This window comes from Muntiacus reevesi, chromosome 10 (genome assembly GCF_963930625.1).
Source record: "Muntiacus reevesi chromosome 10, mMunRee1.1, whole genome shotgun sequence".
Taxonomy (NCBI): Eukaryota; Metazoa; Chordata; class Mammalia; order Artiodactyla; family Cervidae; genus Muntiacus; species Muntiacus reevesi.
The window spans coordinates 42145598-42167878 of record NC_089258.1 but is presented as its reverse complement, the minus strand read 5'-3'; the positions used below and the strand labels follow the sequence as shown (position 1 = coordinate 42167878).

Here is a 22281-nt window from a genome sequence, read left to right as displayed (position 1 = left end):
CAGAGGGGACGGAGGGGATGGGGGCCCAGCGTTTTGTTAGGACTTGCCCCCGCTTTGCTGCAGTCCGCAGGGTCGCAAAGAACCAGACAGGACTGAGCAATGGAACAGCATCCCCCGCCCACCAGAGGCACTCCCTTCAGGAGGAGTTGCCATGAAAATAGCTCAGTACACAGCATTCCCAGGGTGGGGCGGTGGTTAGAGAGACACAGGGCCCATGGGGTTGCATTGCTCCGAGGTTTGCTCACGACCCGGACGCGGCTGGGAACCGGGAACCACGGACCCGGCCTGGTGAAAGGCGTTGGCGCAGTCTCTGCCCCGGGAAACGCGGCTTTGCTGTTCTGGCACCTTGTTGTCTCACTGTTTGCGGTTTCACCACTGCTGCTAAAACCCTCGTAAGGACACCACACCTCCCTGCACAGCGCACGGGTTCCCACGCCAACGCCGCCTTCACGCGGGAACTCTGGGGCCGGGCCACCTGTGCCGTGGGGGCTGGGAGTGCGGCACTGCAGGCAGACGCGAGGGGCCGGCGCTAACAAGCGCGTGTCACACCCGCTGAGCAGCCAGCTTTGAACTGGCTTCCTGGGACCGCAGGGCGGCTGCTGGGCGCACAGGGTGTCCTCTGACGCCCAGGGAATCCCTGCCTCCCGTTACCTGTCTGATCTGCTCCCGTTTCAGTGTGAAAGGCTGTCCTTGCGGGCCTTTCTCAGTCCATGATCCAGATCTGGAGTTTTTCCCCCAGGTATTCTCGAGCTTCTCCCAAACCATTTGGTGCCAAACGTGTGCCCTGAGCCTTGGAGAGAGGGCAGTGTAGGAACAGGAGGTTCTGCACGCAGAGGGCTGGGCCTTGGAGCAGTGTGCGTCTCCCAGCCACGGGTGTTAACTAGCAGGGGGCTGTGGGCCAGACGGGGAGTAGCAGGCTCTGCAGTCACCATGCTTCTCCTGCGCGGCGCCCCACCGCCCGTGCGTTTTGATGGCCTCATGGGTGAATTAGCTGTTGTGAGGGCCTGGGGGCCTGGCCAGCAGCTGTAACAGGATTGCTGGGGTCTCCCCCCAGCCACGGATGGGGATTGAGGGGCTTGCACAGGCTCCTGGAAAGGACTGTTGTTATCGCCGTTCTGACCCAATGTTTGCCCGGAGTCGCCCTGGAGCCGGAGGGCAGGTGTGGAGTCGGACCGCCCACAGGGACGGCCTTCAGGGGGCCAGCTGTGCTTTTCCTGGCCGTGTGGGGACCCTACTGCTGAACCGAGGGGCTCCACTCTTGGGCAAGTGCCCCTCTTGTGTGGGTGAGAGTGATGTTTATGAAAACGTGGCTGGTGCCCCCTGCGGGGAGGCCTGGATGCTCATCTCCCAGAAGCTCAGGGATCAGTCTGCTATAAATCATTGCTGTGGGTGGTCATGTCCCCAGAGGACGCTGATGCCCTGAGTCCAGACCTGACAGGACCCGATGGGAAGCTGGGCCTGTGAGGCACCCTCAGGTCAAGATGACGTGGTGCTGGAGGGCTGGGGAGGCCTGTCCTGTGTCCTCACGAGGGAGAAGAGGGGCGTTTGGACCTGGACACAGAGGAAGGACATGTGACAAAGGGCAGAGACGAGCCGGCGCCCCAAACCGCCTTCCCCACCCGCAGCCCACCCGGGTCGTGACTTCTGGCCTCTGAGACCGAGAGGACAAACTCTCTTGCTTTAACACCGTAACACAGTACGTCGTGGTGTATGTCAGGCAGCGTAGGAAGCTGATACCATCATATCTGTTCATCAGTTCTGGGCTCCTCATCCACATTTCCCATTTTCCTGTACTATTTCTGTTTTGGATATGAACATAACTGTTCTGTGGATGTGGTTTTTTTGCCGTGAGTTCAGGGGCACTGGCGCATCTGGGGGAGCAGCTGAGAGTGCAGGGGCCCCCCGACACTGAGGACTTAGGGCAGAGGTGTTGCAGGGGTGGGGACACGGGGCCTGGGCTCCTGGCAGGTGGTGACAAGTGAGGCTGGGCGTGTCCTCACCCAGTTGGGCCCCTGGCTGCCCACGAGGGCTGCTCAGGGTGCCTTCCCAGAGTGGGGACCCAGCAGACAGGTGCTGAGGGCAGCAGAGGGTGACCCTGAAGGACTCAGGGCCGTGGAGCTTCAGGAAGGGAACTGGGGCTCGGATGGGGCCTGCAGGGCATCCCGGGTCCTGCTCAGTCCTGCGCCGTCCAAGGTGGAAGCCCCCTCACCTGTGCGCTGTGCAAATTTAAACTTGTATTAATTCAAGCCAAACAGTGGTGAACCTTGGCTCTTGCGTTGTGGTGACTGAGCGTCAGCCACGGGCCCAGTAGCCTCGCATGTCCGGTGACCCCAGAGCAGCAAACGGGGCAGCAGCGGATGGATGGATGTGAACACGCTTCAGGAGGAGAAAGTCTGAAAACATCAAGCATGGTGGCATCTCCCCAGGAGCCTGCCCCCAGTCCCTGTGGTCTCCTGGAGGCCGGCGCTGCGACCCAGCTGCTAACATCCACAGGCCCTGTGGGATTCGCGGTTTGGAACAGATGTTGGATCTGAGTTCTTCCCTTCTTAGTGCTTTGTGGCAAGTACTGAAATGTGGAGGTTGGAGTAAAAGAGTCCATACATCTGAGGAGCTTGCAGGAGCAGCGGTCAGCGCAAGCTGGGTGGACAGGGGATGGGCTGAGGTGCCTGGTGTGAGGCCTGCCCCAGAGAACAGGGCCTGTTGGGTTCCTTCTCTCCTCCCAAGGAGGCAGACTCCAATTACAGTGTGAAACGGGGAACTGGCTGGTTCTCCCAGAGGAGTACCGCAATCATGCTGAGTCAGCATGGGGTCTGCTCCGAGGGAGACGAGCTCCACTGCCGCAGCATCTACTCCTCCAGAGGCCTGGGACCCTCTGCCCTCCTCACCTCCTGCAGATCTCAGAGAATCCAGAATGGAGGCGTCTCCTCCGTAAGGGAGCCGCCATGTTTCCAACATCCTTCCCTCAAACAGAAAACTACCAGCTGGGCTGGAGGCCCTGCACGCCTTCCGTTCCCTCCACCCCCCGCCAGGAGGCAGTGGGAGACAGGTTCGGAGAAGGCGGGAAGGGGTGCGTGATGGCCCTGGGGAGAGGCAAGTGTCCAGGGGCTGGACAAGAGTTCATTAGGAGCGGTGCAGGGCTGGCCTGCAGCCAGACCAGCGCCCCAGGGTTGCAATGCTGTGAAGTCCCGATTTACCGCCAGCCAGTCTCGAGTCAGGAACCTTGGGGCTGCTTCAGTGTCCGCTCTCCACACGTGGGGCTTGGGCGAGTGTGGCCATGGTCTCAGCCCACCTCCATGCTCCTGTGCAGAGAGTGACCTGCCTGTGGAGGCCAAGGGCAGTGGGCGCTCCTGCTGGCGGGACGGCTGGGCCGGGAGAGGTCTGCCCTCTTCACTCCCTCTCCTTGGGGTCCATCCCACGACACCAGGCTTCTTTCATACCTGCCCTGCGGCAGCCTTGGCCTCGGTCTTGCAGATGTACAGACAGACAGAGTGAGATGCAGATGGTCCACGGACAAAACGCCCAGACAGTCCTTGGTTGACCAGCTTTCTCCTTACTGGCATCTCTGAAATGGAACTATGCAGACCTCAGGGAGCTGTGGTTTCTTGTTGACATAGATTTTGGTTAAAAAAAAAAAAAAGCTACGGCTTTTCCACATCACAGAAAGGCAGGTGGATAAAGGCTGTCTTCTTGGACGCACAAGCATCCCAAGTGGACTACATTTCCCAGCATCCCATGCAGACTACACTTCCCAGCATCCCTTGCACTAGGAGATGCTATGGACAGGGTTCCAGCCCTCGGGTAAGACAGAAGTAATCCCTGTTCCCTGTCTCCCGGGGGATCCTCCGCATTCCCTCCACCTTGGACTGTGGAATGAAGACCACCCTTGGAGACGGTGCTGAAGGTGGCTGAGCCCCTCTCTCTGTCCCCTCATCCTGTTCTGTCATGTGAGCAAGAAAGGAACCTCCAGTGTTTGAAGTGGTTGTTAAGGCTGTATATCCAGCCCACATTTACATTAAAGGACAAGGTTGATTACAAAAATAACTCATAGAAGTCACTCACTATGGTGACATGTTTACCACAATTCTCTTGGGAAATATCAAGCACAATAAATATTCTAAAAAAGGCGGCCTCTCCATTTATGAAGGAGAGTAGAGGAACTGAAAACAAATAAATTAGGTCACGTTTTCCAAGTAGGAGTAGGTTTAAGAGGGTCTGGGAGGTAATTTAAAAAAAAAATTATTTAGATCAAGCCTAGTGAGAGATGCCTTACTTCTAAGGTGACTTACTTATCTGTTAGGATTAGAGCTGTGGCTTTGATTTTGGGGGATCTCCCTGCCCTGCGTAGAGCGGAACGAGACTGAGGTGAGGGCACAGTGTGGCCAGCACACTCGCACGCAGAGCAGTGGTTCCAGGGTTCCAGAAACCCCTCCCTCAGAGCCTGGATCTCGCCTGCATAGGCGGCTCCACAGTCTGCATAGTCCTGACACCCCCCACTCGGGCTGGGGAGGCCTTTCGAGTCAGCTGAGCCATTGCCACTCCCCCCCACACCGCCCCAAGGCAGGTGAGACCCTGCCAGAGTGTCCTCTCTCCGGCCCTTCCCCTGACGCCTCTGATCCTGATCCTGGAATCTGACCCGGGGCCACTCCAGGCGCCTCGTCACGTGTCTGGTGAGACCCTGGTGCCTTGGTCAGTATGCATCTCAAGATCTGGTCCTTCAAGTCCCTATGACTGCTCTGTGCCTTTAATTCTTTCCATTGCCTGGTTTCTTTCCTTCAGATAAAGCTCTCATTCAGTTGCCCCTTCCAAGAACACCCTCCCTTGCTCCTGAGGAGCTACAGCTACTCCCAGGTCTTGTTTATCAGCTGCAGCTTTTGACTCAGCCAGTCCTAATGATGGAGTAACCCACTTCCTAGAGCTTCACAGAAGCTCTGCTGAGGAGAAAGGGGCTAGGAGGAGGTCCTAGCCATCCTTACACGGAAGAAATGAAACGATTTCACAGCAAATGGGGGCATGGGCACTCGGGGTATGTTGGTGTGGTCACCCCCCTGAAGAGGAAAGCAGGGCAAGTGGGCGTCCTGGAACCCGGAAGCCAGGGCAGGTGACCCCCTTCATCTACTCTTCTGATTCTAAAAGCTGCTTTGCTAACGTGGCATGTGGACTGTACAAACAGCTTGAATCTCAAACCACTACCTATGTCTTTCTGGGAGGCCTGTCCACACCCAGGCCTCAAAGGTCTGAGGAACCACCAGTGACTTCCAGTCAGCCAGGCCCAGGGACTTCACTGGGAGAGGCATCAGGACCCTCTGCTAAACCCGTATTTGTGCCTCAGCTGCGTTCCAGCCAGGTTTGCGGTTCTCCCTCCAGGGAACAGCATTTCATCTATACAATAAAACAGATGAAAACTTGTTCCACAGCTGAAAGTTGCAGGCCAACATGTGACAGGACACGATTCAGCATTCAAAAGGAAGGCGGTCTGACGCAGGCTATAATGTGGAAAGACCTGGAACTGTGCTGATGGAGATAGGGGATCGCCGGACGGACAGCCTGTGATTCCCCCTGGGTGAGGACCAGAGAGTCCGACCCTTTAGACGGCGGGTCCAGGAGCCCCGCTGGGGCTGGGAGTGCATGTCCGTGGGCACAGGGTTTCCCTCTGGAGGTGAGGGGCCTGGGGGTGAACGTGCCTGCGCAACAGAGACTCTACTTATCGCCCGCGAACGGGACACTTAAGAGTGGGTAGGACGGTAAATGTCATGTTGTGTGCTTTTTACCACAATTTAAAAAGTTCAGGTCAGCTCTCCCAGGGGCCTGTTCACCCCTCTAACCCCCTGCACCCTGGCCCCCAAGACACATTTGTACCTAGAAGGGGGGCGCCCGCCCCCCCAGGGGTTCCCGCCACTCTCCACGCAATATCCACGTCCCTTCCCTCTTCGGAGGGGTCAGAGATAGCAGGTCAGACCCTGCTGAGCGAGCGTCACAGAGAAATGAAGTATCTAAATCTCTGCCTGGCCCCGCCCACCACAAGCAGGGCCCTGCCCATTGTGGAGCAACTTCTGAGATGCTGAGGCTCCGCCCCCAGAAGGCTCCGCCCACCACAAGCAGGGCCCCACCCACCACAAGCAGGGCCCCGCCCACCACAAGCAGGGCCCTGCCCACCGTGGAGCGGCCTCTGATACTGAGGCTCCGCCCCCTGAGCTCCGCCCTCAGTGGCTCCGCCCCCAGCGGTCCCGCCCCCGGCGGCTCCGCCCCCCCCCCGCCCCCCCCCCCCCACCCCCCCCCCCGGCTCTGTCTCATTGTGGAGCCGCCTGGACCACAGCTCTGCCCCCAGGGATGGGTGGAGTGGGCTGGTCGTTCCAGCCCTGGACTCAGGGGACTCGTCCCCGTACCCCCTCGGCGCCCTGGGTGAGCTGTCTGCAGACCCGAGGGTGCATCACGGGGATTCTGTATGGAGAGATTCTGCCGAAGCAAAGTCACGGGTCTGTCTTCACTAGACCTACCCCAAGATACCCTCCAGCTCGTCGAGACAGGGTTGCCTTTGAATCAAAGCCCCCTCCTGGCCAGAGACCGTCCGGAGGAGTGTCCGTTAGGGGAAAAGAGACGGGGAAGGCTAGAAACCAGGAGAGCCTGGGTGTCTTTATGCGATTGCTGGGTCCGGTGACCTGAGTGTCAAGCCGGAGGGTAAGCAGGTGTTGGGGGCGTGCCGAGGGGCCCAGGGTCCCGCCTGGTGGGAGCGCCTCAGAGTCAGGGGCCCGGGCCCGCCCCACAGGCCCCGAGAAGGCGCTGAGTGACCAGCCTGTGGGGGGTGCGCACTGCTGGGTGGCTGGCTCTTCACGAAGGTCTTCTGATTCTCGGGAAACAGTTCAGTCAGAGGCTTGGAAACAGCCTGAGTAGCAGTTATGTTCATGTCTGTCTTCTGGTGGTGTTTCTGGTACCCGAGCGTGTGTGTGTGTGAGTTAAGTTGCTCAGTCGTGTCTGACTCTTTGCTACCCATGGACTGTAGCCCCCTAGGCTCCTCCGTCCATGGCAGTCTCCAGGTAGGAACGCTGGAGTGGGTTACCATGCCCTCCTCCAGGTACCCGAGTGCTTATATGTCATTGCTTTCATATCTGTCTGATTATGGCTTATCTGTGACCCTTACTCATAGGTCACGTAGGCAGGATTTTAAAATTTTTAAAAAATGTTTTTGATTGCCAAAGACTGAAGGAAGCAGGCATCTTTTGGAGGGCATTTTGGCACTTCCTATCAACATGTGAAAACTAGCATTTCTGCTTCTGGGACTGTGTCCTGAAGACGCCCTGTCACACGGATGTGCAGATGTCAGCAGAGGGAGTTCTCTCAGGTATCACCTCGTCTAGAGTGGAGTCAGGGGGTGCAGGCCAAGCCCTTCTGCTGGGAAGGGGCGGGGGGTGGCTCTGAGCGGAGTGAGACGTTTCTCCCGCCAAGCACACACTCTGGCCAGCCTGGCCCAGGTGTCCGGGTGCAGGGCCGGCCCCACCCCACGCACATAGCCATGGAGCAGTGCGATCTGTTTCTACCTAAAGGAAGAAGCCAGTGTGTGGTGTGGGTTGGGGGCCTCTGTGTCTGTGGGTGCAAGTCTCTCTGTTCAAGGGCGCTTTCTGAACGGAGACGCGGGGACTCCCCACTCCGCCTTGGGGAGAGTCAGGGAAAGACACTTATTTCTCTCTTTTGGCCCCTGAGTTTCTACTTGAGCAGGACCTTCTTTACAATAAAAACCAAATTTCCGAAAGAACGTTAAGACTCACTGCCACATGTCATTCCTTTTGGCTCATTCTGTGTTTGATGTGGTTTTGCAGATGGAGGCGAGGTGCCTGGGGTTTGAGGTTAGAGAGTTCACAAGACCCCTTGGGTTTATGTCATAGGTGCTGCGTCCTCCTGCCTGGCTCCTGGAAAGCTGGGGGTGGCTGAGATGTGTCCGCATCAGTCATTCATCCTGACGCCTAGGGGGGGCCACTTGCCTCTTCTGAGTCAGTGTAATTGTATATACAGATATTTTAAAATTAAGCAAATAATAATCAGTGTGTGTGTGTGTGGGGTGGTGATTGGTTTTTCTGGAGGTTTTCTGATGTATCTATTGAGGCTCCTCTAACCACATGCCACCTTGTCCTCGAGTGGGACCTGTTTGCCATATTCAGCCAAAACGAAAAATTGAACCCACAGATACTCTTGCGAGTGTGTTTGCGTGTGTAAAATGACAACCTGTTTCTGTGGATCCCAGTCTTAGGCATTGGGAAGCCTCTCCGTACACACTGATGAGGTGGGATGAGTGTGCACTTTGCAAAAGGCGCCTAAGGTTGCTGCTTCTCTCCGGGCGCCTCCGCACGCCGTGAGCTGCTGTGGGTTCTCAGTCTTCCCTCCCGCAGCCTGGGGCGCGGGTGTGGCGGGGACCCCGGCGCGCAGGCGGGCAGGTGCACTCACCTGCGGTGTGTGAGGAAGCTGCCGCTGACGTGCCCCGAGCCGTCGCAGCCGGGCGTGGGGCAGGACATGCCCTCCGTCTTGACCGACTTCCAGGAGAACTGGGAGCCGTTGAGGTAGCCGTCCTTCTGCCTCTTGGCCGCCAGCGGACACCCGGACGCGCTGCGGTGCGAAGCGTACTTGCCGGTGATGTGGCCCTGGCCATCACACCCGGGCACCGGGCACCTGGGGGCAGAGCGGGCACTTGACTGTCTCGCCCCCAGGTGCCCGGGGGCCCCGCAGCAAAGTCAAAGTAACCCGACACGAAGGGAAAACCAGCAGCTTCCACTCCGGTTCCAGTGGGATTAGAAAAAACAGACCACTCAAAGGCGCCACCTGGTGGAGCAGTGAGGTAGTTCACCCCCCGGGAATCTGGTCCCCGGAAGGGGCACGCTTTCCCGGAGCCGAGCGTCCCCGCTCGGGGAGGGATGCCCACACCCATGCGAGAAAAAGAACTCGTTTGTTGGAGCAGCTGGGGTGCGGGTGTCTGTCTGAGAGGCACCGCTTTGGGACAGGGTCTCAGCCTTCAGCAGGAGATGTGCAAACTCAATGGGAAATTGACTTTGGGATTATTTTTAAAAGATTGTTTTATAAACCTGTGTTCGTCTCAGGAGCTGGAGAACACCTATTTGTCTGGCCGTGTTTTCTAGACCACAGGATACCCCTCCAGCCAGACGGGTGCGAGCAGCAGAGGCGGTTTAGTTACAAGGTGCCCCAGGAGCACTTTTTTATTTTTGTGATAAATGGGAAGCTCACCAACCGGAGCGAAAGTTCAGCAACAGGCTAATCAAGCAGTGTTTCTGAAACCTCTCTGTCACAGGTTATGGCAAAGCGCCAAGGACTTACAGCAAAACCACAGGCACGTTTGTTTGTTTTCATCAAAACTTTTCTCCAAAGACATTGAGTGAGATTAAAATTTCCAGAAGATGGCAGTGGATTTATGTCACGGGTCTTTGAGGCTCACTGGGAAGCGGTTCAGGGCCAGGGCCTGCAGGGAGGGGGGTGGAGGGCTGGCCTTCTACCCGCAATGGTCTCCATCCTCCTTAGCAAGAAGCAGAGGACCGAGAGCGGGAGACTTGGGATATAAACGGGAGACTCGGCCGTATGCTGGGTGTTGTGGTTAATGACTTCATACGCTCTCATGAACCCGATAGTGTATGTAAATACGCTCAGTAGGTTCGTAAATGCGCCCAGTAAGTTAACCCTCCCAGCGAGGGGTAGAGGGACGTTCCTCGTAACTGGTTTTACACCCCGGATGGACGGACATCCGGCTGTCACCGCGTCTGTCTCTCAGAGGGTGTTTCTGGCCGAGTGCAGGTGTACGTGGCCCTGCTCTCGAAGCTGTGAACTTGCCCTCCTCCGACCGCTCCAAGCCGGACTTGACCCGGCCGGCAGACCCCGCCCCGGCCCCAGACCCGCCCCGGCCCCGGCCCCGCCCCCGGCCCCGCCCCCGCCTCCGCCCCCGCCCCGCCCCGCCCCGCCCCCGGCCCCCGGCCCCCGGCCCCGCCCCGGCCCCGCCCCCGCCCCCGCCCCGGCCCCGGCCCCGGCCCCGCCCCGGCCCGGCCCCGCCCCCGGCCCCGCCCCCGGCCGGCAGTTCCCGGCCCGCCCCGGCCCCGCCCCGGCCCCGCCCCCGGCCCACGCACCTGATGGGCTCCTGGTCCTCCTTGTCCTCTTTGCTCTGTGCTATCCTGATGCCGCTCTTCTTGGCTCTCGGGCAACCTGAAAGGCTAAGAAGACAGGTGACTTCAGAAGCTGTCCTGCACCTTTACCCTCGGGCTCCTTTCACCGTTGATGGTGCTTTGACCCAATTTCCTCCGGAATCTGGTGCTTCTTGGCGTGAAGACAAAGTCCTGGGGGAGGGTCCATTCCAGCTTAGGAGCCCCTTGGGGCTCCCCCCAGACCTTCAGACACTGCAGGTCCCCCAGAAGGGCACCCAGAGCCTGGTGGGGGGATCCGGCCCCTGTGGAGTCTGGAGTCCCGGGAGAGGTGGGACCTGCGGGGATGGGTGTTCTCGGCACAGAGGGGCTACAGTGGGGAGACGCACAGGCCCCCTTTCCTTCCTGCAGCTGGGTCCCAGAGTCCCCTGACCTTCGAGGGGTGTGCATCTGCCGTCCGGCCCCGTTTACCTGAGATACGACTCCCTGTGGCATCTTCAGAAGATGCAGTGCAAACTGACCAAGCTGATTTTACTTAATTTTGGAATTTGGGGAAGTAAGAGCTCACATTATCTAAAGGAAATTTTCCAGCTGGAATGTCTATATGATTTTTCTTTTCTGTTCAGCGATAGCTAATACCAGGCTTTTCGGTGTGAAATTATATAGAATGACAGGGAATCTTTGCAAGGAACCAGAGAACCAGGCCCCGGGTGATCTCTGGAGCTGCCCAGGGGGCTGGCGGTGGGGCCTGGCGGGGTCTGGACGGGCGTGCCGTGCTGACCCTCTTCCTGGCTTTGTCGGGGCTGCCCCCCGAGCACGCTGGTCCTCAGCCCCTAGCCCCATCACTTCGTCTCCCTAGCGGTGTTGCACACTTGTGCAGCTGCCTGGCTCCTCTTCGGGAAGCCGCGCCTCCCAGCAGAAGTCGGTCTGGAGCCCAGACCTGCGCCCTGGGGCTGAGCGGCGTGGGCCTATCCTGCCTGCCTCCCGCTTGTCCTTCCTTCCCTCCTCCACCCTGAACTTCCGGGGGCGGAGTGGCTCTGGGCCCCCGCCTGCTGAGACGGGGCTGGGAGCGAAGAGAAACTGGAACAGAACCAAAGCAAGTGGCGCCGCAGGGAACTCAGTCTGGACCTGACTCTGACTCCGAGGAAAACTTGGCTCTGACACAGGGGCTGGTCTGGAATCCTGGCATCGTGTCCGAGGCGGGAGAGTCCGCAGCCAGCTCTGCCAGGCTCTGCCAGGCTCAGCGAGGGCAGCCATGGGTAGGAAGGAGCACTGCTGCGTCTGACTGATGGCCCTGCATGTGGCCCCTGCCTTGAGCAGCTGTGCCTCTGGCCGCGACCCTGCCGTCTGCGTGCAGAGCTTTGTGACCCGCGTGAGAGCCTCTGGACAGAGCCAGTGCCCCCGGAAGGCTGCCAGTCCTGACATGTGCTGGTACCAGGGGGCCCAGAAGGGGACGCCCCTCCCTGCTGGCATCTGCACTTCCTCGGGCTGCTTCCCTTGCCTCCCTGGGACCGGGGGACGCGCCCACCTCGGGGCAGGGAGGACGTGGGGCTCTTGCTTGGTCTCCCCGAGCTCAGGGACCAGGTGACGCATCTCGGCCCTGTGCTGCCCCCGTCCCCAGGGAGGGCAGGGCGTGTCCTTGTTGTGAAAGAGCGGAACGAAGGTTCATGGGAACCAGGACCGGACCTCGAGGGGTCCCTGTGCTCTGTGTCCGCGCCCTGAGGGTCAAAGCAGCCCTGGAGGAAAGCGGAGCGATTCGTGGAAATGCTCTCGGCACAGATAGGAGCTTCCGGGGACGGTTCCTGCAGCGCCTTCCTGATGGAGAGCCTGGAGCTCACGGCGTGCCGCTACTCAAGGTGGGAGGGTCTCGGGGAGTCAGCTCCTGCTGCACGTGCTCCTGGCCGCGGGGCTGTCGTCCTGGGTGGAGGGGCGGCCTCGGGGAGGCCCTGGGAGCCTGTGGGGGAGGACCTCCCAGAGGCGCTGCTGTGCCGGCCCGTCTGGAGATGGCAGAAAGGAGCCAGCCTGGAGCAAGTCAGGGAAAGAAAGCAGTGCCCGGAAACAGCGCCTTTGCGGGAGAACTGAAGAAAGGGCTCTCGCAGCTGCGGTTTGAAGACAAGATGCTCGGGACGTGGCCTGAGCTCCTCCATCCCCAGACCGAGGTCTCTCCGCCGAGGGCAGAGGGGATACACAGCTTCTGACGATGGGTTGTTTTTTTTTTTTTTGATAGGACATCAGAGATGGTCAATACTATTGATTACAGTGAGCTTAAGAAAGCTTCAGAGGTGCTGGAGAGACAGCAAGTCACACCATCATCCCCATCCCAACAAGAGCACGGGTGAGTCACAGCCCATCTCGGGCGGGAGGGCGGTCTTGCCTTTCCCTGAGGGAGCTTCTCGGGCCATCCAGGAGCGTTCCGTCCACGACCAGCCGGGACATCGGCGGCGACCTCTTGGCCAAGTCCTGCCTCCGACAGCCAAGCACTCAGTTTCCTCCAGCAGAGACAGAAATGAGCCTCCCGCTGCTCAGGGCAGCTCTGAGGATGGCGGGGAGCATGTTTCCTGGTTCCTGGGGCGGCGTCCAGGTCACAGGCCCCGGGGAGAAGTGATGTCCGTAAGCAGACGGACCTGCCTCTGGTGGGGGCGTCGGGGGACCTGAGGGTCACTCCCCTCCTCCCTGGAGCCCAGGGAGGGGCACGCACACCTCTTCGCTTTGTGCTTGCGGCCCTTGGCTGTTTCACAAGTTGAAGGTTGTGGTCAATCTAACAAGTCTATAGGCTCCACTGTTCCAATAGCATCTCTCACTTCATGTCTCTGTGCCATATTTTAAAAACTCGCAATATTTTAAGCTTCTCCATTATTGTTACATCTGCTATGTTGACCTGTGATCTCTGATATTGCAATTACAAAATGACTACAGCTCGCTGAAGGCTCAGATGATGGTTAGCATGTTTATAGCATTTGAGTCAGTGGCCTGGATCCACCGAATCCGCCGCATCTCTGAGGTGCCTGTGACAGGCTGGAATTTTGGCAAGATTTAGAATAAGGCTGAGGGTCTGCTCCCTGGGAGAAATTTCCCCGAGGTTTGCATGTAGGGAACACCACCTCATGTTCCTGGGAAGTGAAAGTCGCTTAGTTGTGTACGACTCTTGGTGACCCCATGAACTGTACAATCCGTGGAATTCTCCAGGCCAGAATACTGGAGTGGGTAGCCTTCCCTCCTCCAGAGGATCTTCCCAACCCAGGGATCGAACCCAGGTCTCCCGCATTGCAGGCAGATTCTTTACCAGCTGAGCCACAAGGGACACCCTGAAAGGCCTGTTTCTACGTGTCCTTATGACCTCCGAGGGTCACTGGACCTGGGCTGCCTCTGTCCCGCTCCAGCGCCCAGTCTGCACAGGACCCGTCACCCAGGCGCCTCCTCTCAGCCAAGGGCTCGAGCCCACTCGGACTTGTGTGCACGGAGCGCATTTCCCTGATAGACAATGCCGTGGAACATGCCACTCCCACAGGGCTGTGTATGGCCCGCAAGTGCGCTGAAAACCAAGTCAATTTACTTCTCAGCTCTGTGGACTAATCCTGGTGCTGTTAATTCCAGCCCTAGAGAATGGCTTCAAGTCAAGCTTTAATTACATTTTATTCACAAGTTTACGCTATACTAACATACACCCTGTTCTAAAATGTAAGTGAATGCATACACATGTTTAAAATTAAATTGAATAAATTTACGTCATGCCAAAGCAAAAAGAAAAAAAGTAGAAAAACAGACAGGTGGACATGAAATGACCAGGAAATATTCACTTTTAGCTTGCAGGCATTGTTTGGTACTGGGAGTTGTGGCCTTGTGAGGACAGATACATTCTAACATAAAGAGTAGCATAGAATGTGCTTGATTTAGATACCTAACTCGAGCTTGATCTAATTTAATTTCATTCTCCCTAAAGCAGTGATGCTACTGCGGAGAGCCCTTCTGGAGGTATTCACTCAGTTCTGCATTCACGATACAGCAGCTGGCTCTGGGCAGCCTGGTAAAACCGGGAGGATGACCTGGCGAGCCTCCTCTGGGCCCTAAGGTGCATGGCAGTAACCCCGGGAACGCTGGGTGTGTTTGGAGACGCCCGGTTGTCAGGCATGGGGAGCTGGTGCCATGGCAACGAGTGGGTGGGCTGGCGCCGCTCCCCAGCACCCGAAGAGCACGGGGCGGTCCCAGGGCAAAGGCGGCTCAGACCCCAGACGTCCGCAGTGCCAGACGGACAGCCCCGGACAGAGACTGGGGTGTTTCCGTCGAGCGGGTGTGAAAAATCCGGCCCTCATTTGGTTCTCTCAGTGGGGTTTCCTAACCCCCACTTGCCCAGACCTGTGCTGTTTAAACGATGCTCCCATATGGATGGGAAGTGGACACAGAAGCATGCAACTTGCAGCAGGACCTTAATGAGGAAAGGGCCCCCCCGGCGAGCTCTGCCCTGAGCCAAGCCCAGTCAGCCAGCCGGGGGCGGCCTTGGCCAGAGCCCTGGTAGTTGGTTACTTTGGGGGCCACACGGCGTGGCCCCACCCTGCCCCCTACGGCCCACTCTGCTGGTTGGCAGCCTACGGGCTTCGGGGTGACCCCCAGCTGTCCTGACTCCTCCCTCCCTGTTCTCTTCTTCGTCTTTGCCCTTCAGTTTCTCGTGGGGGAAACTGAAGGGCCCGTCCACGGCCCAGTCTATAATCTGATCTTAGAGGATGGCAAGCTGACAGCTGCTCCGTTACCTGTTATCTGTTAGCGGCAGCCCTGCACCTGCGTGGGAGACTGTGTTACGAGGGTCTCTGTTCAGGCCAGTTCTTGTCCCGACCTGGCCTGCTGGCCCTGACTGCACTCCCCAAGGCACTCCCGCCTGGGCCTCAGGTTCTACACCCTTCTTTGCGTAGACATTGTATTGAAAAGCTCTGTCTCTGCATGCCTAACACAGGGCCTGCTGTGGAGTTGCTGCTGTCATGGTTTAGTCGCCTCATCACATCTGACTCTTTGGGATCCCACAGGCTGCAGCCCACCAGGCTCCTCTGTCCACGGGATTCTCCAGGCAAGAACACTGGACTGGGTTGCCATCTCCTTCTCCAGGGGATCTTCCCGACCCAGGGATCAAACCTGTGTCTCCTGCACTGCAGGCAGACTCTTGACCGTGGTCACCTGGGAGGCCCCGGGTGAGGAACGGAGGTTCCTAAACTGTTTAGGGGGTGCGAGTCCGCCTGGAGCCCGACAGAATCTCCACGCTGCCCTTAGAAGTCCCTGCCCTCTGGGACCGGCGGGCCCGGATTTGTGAGGTCAAGCATTTCTGTGTGTTCAGCTCTGCTGATCCCTGCTTATAATAACCAAACAGCTTTGTGGCTCTAATCTCAATATTTAGGAGATCAGCTCTCAGTGGGATTAGCAAGCTTGCCTCTCAGTGGCTGTTCTCAGGGAGCTTATAATATCCTGGCTCTTCTTCTCATCCTTTGTCAGTTTAGAAGGGCATGCTCCTGCATGACTTGAGAAAGGCTTCCTGCAGATGGAGCTGGTGGCACCGTTGCCGTGGGGACAGGGGTGCGCCCCAGGGGCCTGTGGGCCCGAGAGCTGGTGTTCTGAGTGAGGGCGCCACGGGCTGGAGCCAGCCTGCTTTGTGGTCGAGGGTCTCTACACCCTCAGTTCCCTGGTGGAGCCAGCTGAGCACGTGTGAAGCCTGAGTTAGGAGGGCGTGGGGGGAGGGTCTTGAGCCCGAGGTACGTACCTTCGGTGGGAAGCGTAGTTGCCGGTGATGTGCCCGGAGCCGTCGCAGCCAGGCGTGGGGCACCTGCAATCACAGACACACACGGGGGTTCACTGGAAAGGCATCAATCTCCTGAACAAGTAGCTTCCTTATTCATCTAGCTTCCGAGGCCCTTGGAGGTTGAGCCTCGCTGGGTGAAGGGGTGGGGGGCTTGCGGAGCTGGAGGCCCCCGGGTGGGTGGAGCAGCCCCCTCCCTGTTGCCTCGGGGCTCGGCCGGACCCCTCCTCCCTCCACGCCCCGCGGCGCCCCCAGGGGCCGGGGTTCTCGGGGCAGCACTTTGGTCCCAGATATTCAGCCTGCAGTCTCCCCCCTCCACACTCCCTGCGTGCCCGCCCGGGCTGTTATTCAAGCTTGGTGGGCCAGTCAGAGCTGGCGAGCCGCTGCACCATCCGCGCATGATGTGAGAATTTTTACATGAACAGGCACACACGCTGGCCCAAGACTGGTCTGTGTCTAAACTCAAAACAACACGTTACAAGGCCCGGCCATGCTGACCCCTCCCAGCCGTGCCCCTGGTGGACCTTGGGGCCCGGAGCAGGCACCCCTGTGCCAGGCCAGGGAGTTGGACTAGGGGTCTTTCAGACCCTCCATGGGTGCTCAGGGAGCTCTGCTTTGGCACCGAAGTCTCTTGGTCCACAGGCCAAGTCAACTGAGATGATGAGAGGGGTCCGGACGCCCAGGCGGCCCGCGTTTAAACCTTCCCGGGAGCTCCGTGCAGTCTCTGCCACATCAGAACTGCGCTCGTGGCAGACGCTGGGTGTGAAGATGGCTCCCTGAGTCCTGCCTCCGCGGACCGCCTTGAATGCACCATCGCGGGAACCAGCAGTCCTGCAAAGACGCTTTGGCTCCAGCTACTTCAGCTGCATTAGTACCCGCCAGGAGGGTGAGAACGAAGGACACAGGAGGAAAGCATATTTTTTCTTTTTACGAAATGTTAGCTCTCAAGAAGCAAGGATGAAATGATAGCAGTGTTACTGCCCAGGAGGGACCCTCGGAGGGGCCCTGTGCCGCCTCCGTACGCACTGAGCATCTGAGTTCCCGGCAGGGACTCGGGTCACAAATACAAAGCAGTCAATAAGTGTAAATGCTTTCTAAGTGATTTCAGCTTGCTCTCCGCTCTGAAAGCCACCTGGGTATTGGATGTTGGGCCAAGGCCAGCAAATTACTTGCTTACAGACAGACTTTCTCAAGATCAGTGAGCGTGTCAGGGCGTGTGTGATGGGCCCACACGGACCCGGGCTGAGTCCAGGGCTGCAAATGTCGTATCTTGACACTTAGACGTACTGTCTGTTGTTGATATTAGGAACTGCCTCCTTCTCATCTAGTCCTGAGGAAGGAGCACAGTTACCAACCTCAACTATATGGCTGACCCTTGGCGTGTCCTCTGAAGGACGAAAGTCTGATTTACCGCCTGCGCTGTGGGGGGAGGCAGACATGGAGGAGAAGTCGTCGATGTGTGTAAGCAGAGTCAGGGTGTAAAAACTGGAGTCGGAGGCCAAAGGATGCTGTCCTTTCATCAAAAACAACACCCGGATCAGACTGTAGACCCGACTGTCGCCAAAGTAACAGCTGTTCGTGAACTTCAAGTCTGATCACAAGACTACTTGGTCAATAACGGGAGTGACTGAATTTAGCTAGCTGATTTCCCAAATGGCATCTCATGTGGAGAGGCCCCCCCAACCCGAGAGGGGGGAAATCTTGAAGCAATAAAATCATTCTGAGAAAAGCCAATCTCCATGCACGTTTCTGTTTTGAAAATGTATCAAGAAAAAAACTGTCTCCCACCAGCCAGTCATGTACAGGTGGCCTAGCTTTTTGGTCAAAGAACTCCTTAAACTCTTCCTAATTTAAGCTCCCAGTGCAAATTTATTTAAAATGTATTCATTTAAACATGAGTAGAAATTTTTAATGAGTTTCTTTGGTAGAGGCAGGAGGAGGTTGACACACCCTTTTCAGACTTAAGTGAGGCATCACAACCAAGACTGTGCAAATGAAAACAAGATCTTTACTAATTATAAAAAAGAGAAGAGGATTTTGGAGTAGTTTTTGTGCATTTAAACCATTTATGAAAGCATCATTTGAAGAAAAAGACGTATTTAAAACGCCCTTTGTCACCATGAAAACAAAGAAAATGTTGACTTGGGTCATTTTCAGAGCTTTCACAGTGTCAGGAAAGAAAAAAAACATTTCCGGAGAGCGGCCTGGCTTTCTGGAAAGATTTGTTGTTTTATTTTCAGGGTTTCGAGTTAGGTAGACGAGGCCGATACCTGGCCTGCTGCTCCTAGACTGTGAGAATGTGGAGAAGCTTAGCCCTCCGTGGTCACACCCTCACCTGGGGGAAGAAGACGGGGCGGGTGGGGGCTGCGAATTCACACTCACAGTCACCCAGCCCAGAAACAGCCCGCCCCGGTCCTCCGCAGGGCGGTGGTTTGGCGTTGTCATCTTTAGGGGGTGCTTCTGAGCTTCACGAGGCAGTCCGGGATGGGGACTCATGATTCTTTCTCTAACAGCTCTGAGGAGCTAATTTTCATGGTACTGCTTAAGACTTTAAGGATTTTTAAAACTCTGAGATTTGCATACAGATTTCCTCGCTTTAATACATCCCAGAGTTTAAAAATACACCGTTTTCTGAAGTTGGTGAAAGGGGAAGCGGCTGTTCATGTAATAAAAGGGGTCTCTGCTTCTCAGAGGATCAACTCCCGCAGTCTCCATAACAGGCTGCTGCACAATCCACCCAGAAACTCGATTGGCTTCTGCTGGGTGGGGCACGTCTTCTCCGTGAAGGGAGGCCGTGTGGGACCACCCACATCCCCGAGGACGGATCGGGAGGCAGCATGGCTGCACAGCTTGGCTTTGGAAACTGCAGCAGAGAGTGGCGGGGTTTCCATGGAAACTCCCCGCGAGGCTGGTGCTCCAGTACCTGGGTGAGGCCACCCCAGCCTGCTGTCCTCCCTGCATCCGGCCAGTTCTCACCGACGCTCCACCAGGTCTGTTTTACTGGCCTGTGGTTAGAGATGTAACTTTCTGATAAATAAAATACTAGCTTCTTCATTTTCGTTTTCTCTCCAGTCCAAAGGTACCATGGGTAAAAACACTCTGAGACAGGAAATGGTGAACGTGTAATCTTCGAATCTCTGTCTATTCCCAAGGAAAATATTCATGATCCTTTGCCTTATCTGTGATCTTGAATTGCCTTGGGATTTAATCCATATCAAGAGAAAGTAATTCGGGGTAGTTCATGTTATCGTCTGGCTGAAGAAATTGGTCCTGTGTAGACATTTAAGAAGGTGGATGGAAAAATCACAATCAAATCTTTAAGCCACATTTATGTTTTGCAAAATTCAGGCAAAAGTCTAAAAAAAAAAAAAAAAAATTCAGGACCACTCACAAGCTCCTGGATTTCCTGGAACTGGAACTGATCTCTCAGTGGGGACAGAAGAGGTTTCCGTGGCTTTTGTGAGTCTAAGGTGTAAGGCCCGAGCGCTCTGACTTCCTCTCGACCATCTGCCCCCAGAAGGGCCACTGCAGCGCACACCTCCCGGGTCGGGAGCCTCAGCAGCGCAGGAGAGCACCCTCTGCGCCTCACGGCCTATATCAGGAGAATCCTCTGATCCCCATCACAGACGGGGCAGAGGCCGGCTCCTCACCGCGCGTCTGGTTCATCCTCTGCGGGACATGTCACCCCTTGCTGTGGTTGTCCTCCTGGTTACAGAAGAGGCACCCTGACGCAGGTGTAGCGGAAATAGCAGCGGTTTAATCTTGACTGAAGCGGTGCTGTCACTTAATTGCTTGCATGGACATCTTTAAAACATCTCTGGGTTCCGTCATCCTCTTTCCTTTGTATTTTGTTGTTGTTGTTTATCCTCTCTCTCTTTTGTAAAGAAATTCGAAGTCTTGATAAGTAGTTCTGTTGAGCGGGATGTTTAAAGTGGGGCATCTTCTCGGTGACAGGAGGGCCCCATCAGTGACGGGCCCTGAGTCTGTGTGGCCGCCCACCCTGGGCTCAGGCAGGGAGCTGTCTCCTCGGGCCCTTGACGGGGGCAGCGGATGGCCAGCAGGCGTCCAGCGCGGCCTCAGATGCTTGTTCTCCGGGATCAAGGCCACCGGACATGGTGTGGTTGAGGACCCAGAGCCGGCCAGTCTCTCTGCAGCCCCTGGGCGGGGGAGCCAGGCGGTGCCGTGTGGCCGGTCTGCCCAGCGTCTGCTGTGCCAGCTCCCCAGGGCCGGCCCGCAGGGACAGCGTTCTCAGGACGCTCGGGTCTCTCATCTTGATAAAACCGGTTACGTACTTTTAAAAACCTTCTAAGTAAAGGCTAAAGCCCTGCCTATAGGTCTGACCTGTCCTTGGGCCTCACCTCGCCTGTTAACCGCCCTTCGAGGCCGCCCTGCAAACAGGCCGCATCTCTGACGGCAGCAGCAAAGCAGTCAGAGAAACGCTCCCTGGACCCTCGGGAGGACAGTGTCACAGGCCAGACTCAGGTCCCGGGAGGGTTTTAAAGAATTTCGTGGCGTGCTTCTGTAACAGCCCTTTTTATTTTAAAAAATTAATTTATTTATTTTAGTTGGAGGTTAATCACTTTACAATATTGTGGTGGTTTTGCCACACATTGACACGAGTCAGCCATGGGTGTACATGTGTCTCCCACTGTAAAAGCACTTTTGTGTCCCTTTCTTTCACACCCATCCTACCAGGGGCATTTGTTAAGTAAAACACGAAACACTCTCAGTTTTAAACACTCTCAATTTTAAATGAAATCACGAAAATGCAAAACTAGGCCTCATCTATAATAGTAAAATATATTTGTAATTGGAATGATTGAGGTCAACTCTGTAAGATTTGTCCCATGTATATGAAAAGTTCAACTCAAAAACATGTATATGAGAACTCAAAAACATTTTTTTTTGGACTTAAAGAGATGAGGTTCTAAAAATGTATGTCTTTATTTTGAATTTTTTTGGCATATAAATGGGAAACAATAAAGAAATGCAGAGGAGTGCAAAATAAAGGTGTTTTAAAACAAAAAGCTGACATATACTGACTTTGACATCTTCTCCCCAAGCAGAAGGAAACCAGGTCACTTAAAAGCAATAGACATCTCTTCTACCCAGTTTCCTGGGTTTATTTCATGAAACTGGAGGAAAGCAAGGATCTTATGAATCGATTTTTAGTTTGCATGACACTAGTCATGTTCTCTGTTTTTTGAATTTGGTGTGGAGGACCGTTCTCCGCTCAGCCCGTCTCACTGGGAGCCTTCCCATCCTCCCACCCGACCTGGGCCCCCGCTCAAGGCCCCGTCTCACCTCGTCCTTTTTCTTACCTCCTGTTAAAAGACACAGGAGCTCCGCAGACACACGCTGCGGGCGTGGGGACAAAGCCCTGATACCAAGGCAACTTCCTGGGCGGGGACTCGGGGGTCAGGGGTCCTGGCCCTTGTAATGCCACCTGCCGGCCCCCGCTGGCCTGAGAGGGGGCAGGCGGGAGGGCACCCTTCCCTCCCAGGCCTGGGGGAGGTGTGCGCACATGGCCTTCCACCTTTGCCTGTCCACAGAATGCACCCCAGCGGCCCCCATCCCTGGTTCTCCGTCCTTCCTGAGCCACGTGAGGAACTTTATCCTGCACACTTGGCCTTCTGGCATCCTGAATGGCTACACGTTTCAAGCCTGATATTAGCAGACTTGGGGAGAAAGCCTTGCTTTCATACATGACATGTGAACCAAAATCACCTTTTTCTTTTGCTTCCAAGCACTTTTCATTTTAGATTACACTCAAACACAAACAAATCAATAAAAAAGAATCATAGAAAGTAGTACCCTTCACATAATTTTTCAAAAACATTCATTTTGATGGTTCAGATAGTGTTTCGGAATGGGTTAGGCCTCGGGTTACTAACAGCAAAGTGTGATCTTGCAGATCAAATTCAAAGCTGCGGCTACAGGGGCCCCCAGGCTGCTGACCGCCCGCGGCCCAGTGTGGTCGGGGGGCGGCAGGTGGGCGTGGGTGGTGCCTCGCGGGGCAGGGTCTCACCAGAGCCGTGATGCCCGCTGACTCACTGACCGCAGCACAGCTGCAGTCTGCAAAGCCCGCCTGGGTGGTACGTGTACCCTGCCACCCGCTGGTAAACGGCATGCCCTCACGGGTTTAAATTCTGACTTAGAGGCCCACGCACCTGCATCAGCCTGGGGTCACCTCTAAGAGTGTTGTGAGACCCCCCTGCTGCTCACCCCGCGACTCAGGCCCCTGGACGTCCTTGGGGGGTGGGCGCTGCCCAGGTCCTGGCCGTGAACACTGGGCGTGAGGGCTCCGGGGTTCTGGCCCCAGATGGAGCTGGGCTGGGCCTGGCCCTCTCCTGGGTCCATCTCTGGGGGACACTCGGGGTG

General features: G+C 56.5%; 1 protein-coding gene across 4 annotated transcripts in view; it reads right to left on the bottom strand.

The window, feature by feature from the left end:
- Window positions 1-22281, bottom strand: part of MYT1L (myelin transcription factor 1 like) — a 129623-nt gene that overhangs the window by 16722 nt on the left and 90620 nt on the right. For all 4 annotated transcript variants that reach the window (XM_065947204.1, XM_065947205.1, XM_065947202.1 and 1 more), the window contains exons 15-17: window positions 15865-15927; window positions 10113-10196; window positions 8434-8655 (exon numbers count right to left, since the gene is read on the bottom strand). In XM_065947204.1, coding sequence (XP_065803276.1) covers window positions 8434-8655; window positions 10113-10196; window positions 15865-15927 — 369 coding nt within the window. The remainder of the gene's footprint in view (window positions 1-8433; window positions 8656-10112; window positions 10197-15864; window positions 15928-22281) is intronic.